The following is a 10,555-nucleotide window of genomic DNA, read 5'->3' on the forward strand; positions in this document are numbered from 1 at the left end:
TTTCAATACTTACCAGTCCTTCTGAACTAAAAACTTAAATCTGTTTAAATTCTATAGGATTTCCTCTTGAAAAACTAAAAACGCAATTTTACTATATTTGGCCCATGATTTCGCGAATTGATGTTTTTGTTTAAAATTTACTATTACGGGATCCCGGTATCCCGGGATTAACATTCCTAGTACTTACACTCTGATGTTTACTTGAATTTATCGCCCAAAAACAATGGATGTGATATGCCAGTATTATTATGCATTAAAGCTTCATTCGGAGACACCAGGGTTGAGTTGTACAGGGGTAAATCTCAAATCACCACCGATAAAGCAACCGCCAGATCCATATCGCGCCTTTTACGGTAATAAATTCAAGTAACAAAAATAAGTTTTCACTTAAATTGCCTTCGTGAAACTTACCTTTAAGGTATTTCGTCTGAAATAAGTCTATTTATATTGGATTTCTGTAGAACAATTATACGCATGCACGTTGAAATTGCCACCAACTATACTATAAAGTTTCAAGGACAGATTCACTATGGGACCGGATCATTGTTGTCGCCAGGGAGTGAAGAGGAAATGTTCTTCAAATTTGAAAGGCTGCACAATTAGAGAATTTCAAGTACTTCTTCAGGAACATAACACTTTCGTTAGGTTATTTAAGGTGACAAAAGACCACGGAACCATAATCTTAGCCAGTGGAAATGGCGAATGTGAATTGTTGGTGAAAATGTTGGAACCAAATTTGAATTTGAATTTGAATTTGAATTTGAATTTTTTTATCAACAAAGAGTTACATTAGTACAATAAGAATTGTGTTCTTTTTTAGTACAACAAAATTTGGTACGCATAATTAGGACATAGGAAATATTGGTGATTGCACAGGACAAAACAAAATAAATAAATAAATAGGTAAATAATAAATAATACATAATACATAATTCTTAATTCTAAACTAAACTAATTTAAATTCTGATGGCCTGCTTGGGTTTTTAGAGAAGTGCGAATATATGAGAGTTTTATAGTTGCTTTTATTTAACTTGCCTCTTAGTGCAGTCGGAATGGAATTCCAACTTCTAATAGTATTTATGAAAAACAGTCTAGTCGATGTTGCGAAATTGAAATCGGGTACAATAAGATCCCTGGTGCGCTCAGATTTTGAGAATATCAGCTTGTCATAAAGATAAGAAGGCGACTTGGTAATGATTAGGCGGTAAAGAAATATTCAGCTCCGGGCCGTTTGGTAATCATGTATTTCACATCCCAGCAAACTCGTTCTCCACTTCGAAATGTGGTCAAATTTTCTTAGGCCGTAAACGTACCGAGTGACATGATTGGATAGCACAGATAACTTATGAGCTGAAACAGAGTCCAATTTATTGTAAACCAGCTCAGAATAGGTCATTAATGGTATTATCAATTGTAGTGCAAGCCTACGCCTAGTAGTAATGGGCGTAAATATTGCACTTTGGTGTAGACTTCTGAGAGTACCATAAACTTTACTAACTACCGAATTTATATGATCAGTGCAGTTCAAAGACGAGTTAATTATAAAGCCCAAATTAGTGATTTTACTTACAAATTGTAATGGTTTATTACCAATAACTAAATGAGGTATGGCAGTAGTATTAAGCTTCTTCTTTGCAATTGGTAATACATATGACTTACTAGAGTTCAGGAGAAGATTATTATCCTTAGAACATTGCTCAATGGCATCCAGGTCACAATTAAGTTGGCTTACTAATACATCAATATTTCCAAAGTTATTAGATAGATATATCTGAATATCATCAGCATAGGCATGAATATTTGCAAATTTACATGTAAGAAAAACATCGTTTATGAACAAACTGAATAGAAGAGGACCAAGGACTGAACCTTGAGGAACCCCCGAGGAAACCGGCTCAAGTTTAGAGATGTTTGTACCGATTCGTACACACTGGGATCTGCCAGATAGGTAGCTCCCCATAAGCTTCAAGGAATCCTTTCCAAATCCGAAATACTCTTTAAGTTTAGTACACAATATGTCGTGATTAACAGAGTCAAATGCTTTTGAGAAGTCAAGTAGGCAAAGTAGTGTTAGTTGATTTTTGTCATATGACAAGCGTATATCATCAATGATTTTAAGCATTGCCGTTGAGCAGCTATGTCCTTTCCTAAATCCAGATTGTAAATTGGAAATTAGACTGTGTTTATGAACATGCTCATTTATTTGTTCTGCCAACAACGCTTCAAAAACCTTTGAAAGTGAAGGTAAAATACTAATAGGCCGGAAATCATTTGGTGCACTAGCGGATGATTTTTTCGCCACCGGCCTTACAGATGCAATCTTCCACTCATTCGGAAAACAAGACGTCGTAATGCTATGGTTGATAATGTGCGTAAGAGTGCCCACAACGTAAGGTAGGGCAATCTTAATGAACTTTATTGGGAGACCATCCTCTCCCGCCGCTTCCGACTTGATATCTAGCACACATTTTATTACGTCGTACTCACTAACTGCTACAAATTCAAATTCTGTGCCTATATACCTGGAAGTCGTCATGGGCAAAAGAGGAGTAGGAGTAGCACCTAACAATGGGGATTTAAGGAAAGCGTTATTTAGCACATCAACGTTTAATTTACATTCAGGGGCGTTGCGAGTATGAATACGTAAATTTCTAATATTACGCCACAAAACTGAGGGAGGAAGTGCAGGATCTAGTTTCGAAGCGAAGTATTTCAGCTTTTCCTTCCTGATAATCTTCGTGGAATTATTACGTGCACTCTTAAAGGCTTCCCAGTTAGATTGGGAGGGATATCTTTTCCAAACAGAGTGTAATCTATTTTTCCTTTTAATAGCTGACTCCACCTTAACATTGAACCAAGGACAAGACAATTTGCTCTTACACTCACGGCAAGGGACAAAACAATTAAACGCATCTAGCAAAACCTTATTGAGGAAGCTAAGTTTGTCATTCACAGTAAGAAGCTTCCAACAATCACACCAATTAATGCATGAAAGATGTGAGAACAGAGAGTCAGTTTTCAAGGATTTATAATCCCTAAACGAGAAAGTATTTGTTTTCCTGGGACAGTCAAAGGTAATATCAAGAGCACAAAATATAAGGTCATGATCAGAAACGAAGGACAGCTGATCAAATTTTAAAACTAAAGATTGGTCAGAGACAATAAAATAATCTAGTAAGCTGGGGTTAGCATTACACTCATACCGAGTTGGTATCGTAGTATTGACAATAGAGAGTCCAACACCTGCAACAGCATCAATGAAACCAAGTGACTCACGGGAAAGCAGGTTTACATTGAAGTCACCACAAATAACAATATTGACATAATCCACAACAAAAGACGACAAAATTTCAAAATACGGTGTGAGACGAGTTGACTTAGGTGGGTTATAAAATGTTTAAATAAAAAAATTAATTTTGGGCGAGACGAAGTTCGCCCGGGTCTGCTGGCATATTTCATTTAAACTAATTGAATTTAATTTTAAAACATTTGGCAACCCTTGTTAAAGGCTTCAATATTATTCAAAACTTTCAAACTAAAGGTCTCTTTCCTTTGACAACCATATCTTATAATTCTTCAGATAGCTTGCGTATAATTAATTTAAATTTGACTATTCAAACAGGTGGCAACCATTTTCAAAATTTATTCAAACTAAAGCTTTTTTAAGCCTCTTGACATCCATTTATTTATTAAAATTTTCAAATAAATAACTCCCTTAATTGAAGTTAAATTTGATTTTTTTAACAGATAATGATTGTATATATCTCCACGCCTAGTTACAGTAATCTACAAAAAATTTTTGCTGAGAAATGCAGTATGAAAAATTCCGTTTGTATGGGGGGTGCCACGCCCCTTGTCTAATCGAGATTAAATGTTATTATGTTTTTGTTTATGGTTGCTAACCGCATAAAGTGATTTGTGCGAAAAAATCTTGACCGTCCAATTTTCGGTGGCCCACTTGAGAGATTTTCACTCATATGCGTGTCTTTTTTTAAATTTAGCACGTTTTTTTTTAATTCTAACATTTTTTCTCCTCAGTGTACCTTTCGTTGATTAAGTTGAGCGAATAGCCGTCGCATTCAGATACAGCCAAATGATAATTTAAGTACAAAAGGTGTGATGCAAGCCTTGTTCACCATTTTGCTTCTGAAAACATGCAAACAATACATTAGAACGACTATGTTCAAATACATACGTAAATATCACCAAAGGAGAACTTACCGATTTAAAGGCCATTGCACGATATCAGTTGGAAAAATCTTTAAATCAACAAAAACACATATTTGCTTTTTAATTAACCAGAGAGGTCCCTTATTTACTCCAAATTAATAGTTACAACAATCTCATAACAATAAATAAGACTGTTATAGACTGTTTTCGAATCGGGCGTGGCACCGTTCGCTTTGGGACTAAAAAGGTGTATCTGGGTAACCGCTTTATCGATTTCTACCAAACTTGGTTCAATTATTTCATTAAGTCTAGCTCAGCATGTTATCGAAAACGTTTTAAATCGGGGAAAACACCACTGCTTATCATGCAAAGACAATTTAGAGACAAGTTGAAATGTCGATATTGGTACCTGCGCCGGGTATATAAAGTTCTGTTTCGCCTGAACTTATACTTCTTTACTTATTTATTTCTAGCACACATAATATAAGGTTTATGTATCATATTAAGTACGTATTTACATATTTGTTTCAAGACGGCAAATTTTGTTACCAATCACATGATCAATCTAAATATACACATACAGTTGTTCAAATAACAAGAAAAGTTTCTTCTTGACTTATACTATAATACAATTATCGAATTACTTAGCAAACTTTTTGCTACGTGGCTGTTTTTTCAGGTGTTAACTACAACAAGCATATTCAGTTTGTGACGTTCGTGGATGAAAGAAAAACAGTATATAAGGGCGCAAAAACTCAAGTAAGGCACAGTTGAAAGTTTCGCACTGAGCATTTCTTACGACAACTACCAAAATGGCCAACAAATTCGTTTGCACTTTATTGCTCTTGGTGGCGGCTACAGGCGCCCAAGCTGATGGAACTGTAGGTGGTACAGCTTCCTCTATTAGCGCTCACCCGTACCTGGTAAGCTTGCAACTAGCCGATGGAACCATTGTCTGCGGTGGTGCTTTAATCAATTCCAAAACCGTTGTCACTGCCGCCTACTGTTTGGCTAACTACGATGTAAGCGCATTTGTCGTTGGTGTCAACAATGGTGCTCAGACCATTAAAATCGCTAAATCTAGATATGATAGCGCCTACGATATTGAAACCAATGAGAATGACATCGGTATCGTGAAGTTGGCCGAAGCCGCAAATGTTAGCAGCTTCCTTGCATTGGCAAGCAGCTTACCTTCAAGTGGTGTACTCGTCAGTTTCGATGAAAGCAATGCAGTGGTACAAGCATCTGAAACTATCACCAGCGCCAAGGTATGCGTTACTCAAGGCTACAAATACGAAGACGGCGATCTTTACAATTCACAGTTCTGCGGTTTGGCTGCGAACGAAGCTTGTGGTGAATTGCCTGGAAGTCCTTTGGTCGCTGACAATAAGTTGCTTGGTGTTGTATCCTGGGGTTATGGATGTGGCAACAAAGGCAGTCCAGCTATTTACTCCAACGTCTCAGTTCTGAAATTCTGGATCGAAAGTGTTTTGTAAAAAGTACTTATATAATAAAGTATAATAATTTCAGCATATTATAAATATCGTTTTTAATTATGGCAAATATTTTATTACGTCAGTGTGAAACAAAGACACCGGACAAAAGTCAACATTGCAAACAAAACTCACAAAACTAGGAGCGAAGTATTATAGAACTGCGCTTTTAGTTTTTCCCTCAGGCGTCAGAATTTTTTAAGAGGACTTTGAAATTTTAAAGATATAATTGGTTTCAAAACTTATTAAACATTTCAGTGCAGGCCTTTTCTGAAATAATGTTGGAAAGGTGCCAACCATGATAAAAAAATAGGAAGGTCGAACCGGTGAGAAGTTTTTCAAATTCTTGACGTTTGCAAGCAATTTAAATTTAAAATTGTATACATAAACTCACACACACATTCTCATTTTTAATCTCAAACAACAACAACTTTGAACAATTCCTTTTTTTACTCTCAATTTTATATGATTTTAAAATGTTGGCAAACTTCAAAAAAAAATCATGGCCGACGAATTGAGAGAACGGTTTTGCCTTACTATGTTTTTATCATGGGTGCCAACCATGATTCAATAAAACAAGGTTGTATAATTTGTGACAGCTAAAATTTGACACTCCTTTATCTAGATTTGTATTTTGGAAGTAGGAGAAAGGGGAAGAATGTGATCGTATTTTGCGAAAACGGTAGTAGGAATGTACTACAAAAAGTAAGCAAAGTATACAATTAGAAGTAAAATGTGTATTATTAATTCTATGCGAATTTGCATTATATTTGGTGTTTTAATTGGAAATACTAAACAATACATGACGTCACCATAAAGGTAATTAATTTGTTCTTCAGCTGATGTACATAATTTATAACCTTTTTTGAAAAAACTGCATAATTAATGGTAAAGAATTTTATATTATTTAGAAAGTACAAGTTGTTATCTTTAATTCGATATTACATATTTTATCATGAACTACTTTTGGGTTTCAACAATTTAGTGATAATAAAAAATACAAATAAACCTCTATATCTTCTTTTTTTTACCTGCGCCAAATAAATTTGGTATCGTTTTGGTTATTTTATAGCTAAACGGTCGCTATTCTACACTTGTTCTAGAAAATTACGCAAACGAAGGTGACGCCAACGAATATTTAGTATGAAGAATTTTTGGTTTTACTACTAATATCACTAGAAACTATAGAGTAAGCAACATTCTGCACAAGTAAAGGAGCCGATTTTATGTTTGGGAGCGAGAAGACTGTTTTATTACAAATCCTTTCTATGAATCATGGGTGCCAACTATAAAACCAAAAAAAAATTCGTTTCGTTATTTATTAAACAAAATAACTTATCAAAAAATTTCATTTGCTTATTATCAATAAACATGGTGAAATAATAATAAGGTGTTGTCACTTAGTGGGTGGTTGTTGTAATTTTGACAATTTCGGCATACCAGCGTTACAGTAATGCCTACTCTATTCATTCCAATTTCATTTCTGGGCAAAATGGAACAAAAAATGGAGCAGACAATTTTTTGAAAAAAATATGCGTAGGTATCACTTACTACGTTTATTTGCAAATAATAATTTGCAAAATGGTAAACTTCGCCGTATAAACGCTGAGTTAATTTTTTATTTGCAAATAACTAAATCACGCAAATAACTATTGATTAGTGGTATTATCTGCAATGATATCGGCAACATGAAAGAGTCTGCCAGGCTGTGTAAGGTACTTCAACCGGACCTGACGGTTAGGCTTGATTCTCTCAGAAAATCTGATACCACGTCGATGCTGGACACATACAAAGCTCTCTTGGAAACCCTGGGTAGCAGGATAATTTCTGACCAGGCAGAGATATGGTAGAGAATACCGCGACGGGAAGAGGCACCAGACTAAACTGATACATAGTATCACAGGTGGTGACTGAGGAGTCACTGAGGTTTTCTTTAGCCTCTTTTGACGACAAAAATGCTAAATTATCGAGGAGACAGGCTTATAGGGCCTTTCTCCTTTGGAGAAAAGTCTGGGTAGTCTTCATTCCCAAACCAGGAAGGAATGACTATGCGCTGGCAAAAATCTGCAGGCCAATCAGCCTGACATCGCTCATGCTGAAAAGACTGGAGCGCACGGTCGAGAAGGACATTAGGTCAACAGTTTGGGTGAATAGTCCCCTTAGTGTTTATCAACATGCATACCAAAGCTGTTAATCAGCTCTACTATACATGACCTTGTAACAAAGATCGAAGTGGGGCCGGAAGCATGTAAGTACACAATGAGAGTCTTCGCTGATATTTAGGAGGCGTTTGAAAACACTACTTTTGACTCCATATGCTCTGCGGCCAGAAGACATGAAGTGGACGAAACCATCATAAAGTGGATTTACTTTATATTATCTAGAATATTTCTGAGCGTGGGGGCTGAAGCTTGCCTTTGTACCATGGCAGAGGTTGGAAGAGGATGCCCTCAGGGCGAGGTGCTCTCACCTTTCTTGTGGTCTTGTGGTAGTGGACCCCCTACTAACGGAAATGTAAGACTTCGTTCACATCCAAGCTTAAGCGGATGATGTTTGTGCACTGTCATTAGGTAAATCTCTGAGCGAGGTTCGTGTTAAGACAAAGAGAACTCTGAATAAGATTGGTGAATGGTGCACTTTGTAGGGTATTGCTCTAAACCCCTGCAAGACAACCCTACCAACCCTGTCGTTTAAGCGGAAATGAAAATTGGAAGGTCTCAACCTTCCAGTGCTTGGATGGGTAAACCCATGATAAAAACATAGCAAGGTAGAACCGTTCTCTCATTTTGTCGGCCATGATTTTTTTTTTTAAGTTTGCCAGCATTTTAAAATCATATAAAATTGACAATAAAAAAAAGAAATTGTTCGAAATTGTTGTTGCTTGAAATTGAAAATGAAAATGTGTGTGTGAGTTTGTGAGTAAATTTAAAAATTTAAAATGTTTGGAAACGTCAAGAATTTTAAAAGTAACTCTCAGCGGTTCTACCTTACTATATTTTTATCATGGGTAAACCTAACTCTTCTCCAAATTGAAAATTTTTTTCTGATAATTTTACTATTGTATTTTTGATAATGCCAAAGCTATTTAAAAATTCATCAACAAATGACCAGCCAATATTGGCTTCTTTCATATTTTCTGTGATAAGTTGGACAATCAGATATGGGAGGCAATAAATTTTGTGACGATAACAGTCTGCATAGCTGGCGTCCGCAGCTGTCCCACTACATTGAGGTATTATCTAAACTAGTTTTTAGTTTCCTCATTTTTAAAGGCATCGTTTGCGCTTAGCCGGATGGTGTGCGCGGAACTTCTTGTAACTACAGTTGACTCTACTACTACTTTACGATGACCCATTATTCCCGCAATTCATTCAAATAATGAACCTTGCCTGTTTATTAAATTTTTGGGTTGCACGGAAACAAGTTTTCTTTTTTGGTAATTTTTTTGATAATCAAGGAAACAAAATTGTTGATTACATAGTTTTCTGATAACTAAAAAAAACGAAATTTTTTGATAAACACATAATGCTAACATTATCGATGTAAAAAGCAAAAACCATTTTGCATTTTCGTTTATTGATAAAATTAACGTTAATGTGCAGCCCTGGCGTTAACTAGAGCGCGCATATTCTGTTTGTGACGTTCATGGATGAAAAAAAAACAGTATATAAGCGCGCAAAAACTCAAGTAAGGCACAGTTGAAAGTTTCGCACTGAGCCTTTCATACGACAAATACCAAAATGGCCAACAAATTCGTTTGCACTTTATTGCTGTTGATCGCGGCTATAGGCGCCCAAGCTGATGGAATCGTAGGTGGTACACCTTCCTCTATTAGCGCTCACCCGTACCTCGCAAGCTTGCAGCTAGCCGATGGAACCATCGTCTGTGGCGGTGCTTTAATTAATTCCAAAACCGTTGTCACTGCCGCCTCCTGTTTGGCTAACTATGATGTTAGCCAATTTGTCGTTGGTATCAACAATGGTGCTCAGACCATTAAAATCGCAAAATCTACTTTTAATAGACAGTACGATATTGAAACCAATGAGAATGACATCGCTATCGTGAAGTTGGCCGAAGCCGCAATTGTTAGCAGCTACCTTGCATTGGCAAGCAGCTTACCTTCAAAAGGTCTACTCGTCGGTTGGGATAAAAACAATGCAGTGGTACAAGCATCTGAAACTATCATCAGCGCGAGGAAATGCGTTACTGAAGGCTACAAATACGAAGCCGGTGATCTTTTCAATTCACAGTTCTGCGGTTTGGCTGAGAACGAAGCTTGTGGTCAATTGCCTGGAAGTCCTTTGGTGGCTGACAATAGATTGCTTGGTGTTGTATCCTGGGGTTATGGTTGTGCCAACAAAGACAGTCCAGCTATTTACTCTAACGTCCTAGTTCTGAAATTGTGGATCGAAAGTGTTTTGTAAAAAGTACTTATATAATAAAGTATAATAATTTCAGCATATTATAAATATCGGAAACATTTATTACGTCAGTGTGAAACAAAGACTATGGGCTATACAAATTCCATAAATGCCCCGTTGACGTTGATTACACCGAGCAAAAGTCAACATTGCAAAAAAAAAACTCACAAAACTAGGAGCGATGTATTGTAGAACTGCGCTTTTAGTTTTTCCCTCTGGCGTCAGGATTTTTTAAGAAGACTTTGAAATTTTAAAGATATGATTGGTTCCAAAATTTATTAAAAAATTCAGTGCAAGGCCTTTTCTGAAATACTGTTGGAAATTCAGAAAAACACAATTATATTTTAGAATAACTCTAACGTATTTCGGAAAAGAGTTAATGTATTTCAGTTAAGGCCAAATGAAATTCGGTAAAACGCAATTATATATCAGAAAACCACAAGCGTTCATTCATTTCAGATGTCATCGACA

At 36.3% G+C, this 10,555-nt stretch overlaps 2 protein-coding genes across 2 annotated transcripts; both read left to right on the forward strand.

Moving 5' to 3' along the window:
• Window positions 1-4,982: 4,982 nt before the first annotated feature.
• On the forward strand, window positions 4,983-5,666 carry LOC118754100 (trypsin theta-like). Its single transcript, XM_036488959.1, has one exon. It carries the CDS (start codon window positions 4,983-4,985, stop codon window positions 5,664-5,666), a length of 684 nt encoding a protein of 227 aa, XP_036344852.1.
• A 3,737-nt stretch (window positions 5,667-9,403) lies between these two features.
• Window positions 9,404-10,087, forward strand: LOC118754101 (trypsin theta-like). Its single transcript, XM_036488960.1, has one exon. It carries the CDS (start codon window positions 9,404-9,406, stop codon window positions 10,085-10,087), a length of 684 nt encoding a protein of 227 aa, XP_036344853.1.
• Window positions 10,088-10,555: the final 468 nt, after the last annotated feature.

This window comes from Rhagoletis pomonella, unplaced genomic scaffold, assembly GCF_013731165.1.
Source record: "Rhagoletis pomonella isolate Grant_MI unplaced genomic scaffold, Rhpom_1.0 Rhpom_scaffold_03382, whole genome shotgun sequence".
Lineage (NCBI taxonomy): Eukaryota > Metazoa > Arthropoda > Insecta > Diptera > Tephritidae > Rhagoletis > Rhagoletis pomonella.

Excerpts from the sequence above, each read along its gene's own strand:
- LOC118754101 (XM_036488960.1), top strand. The coding sequence starts at position 9,404 with ATGGCCAACAAATTCGTTTGCACTTTATTGCTGTTGATCGCGGCTATA.
- LOC118754100 (XM_036488959.1), top strand. The coding sequence starts at position 4,983 with ATGGCCAACAAATTCGTTTGCACTTTATTGCTCTTGGTGGCGGCTACA.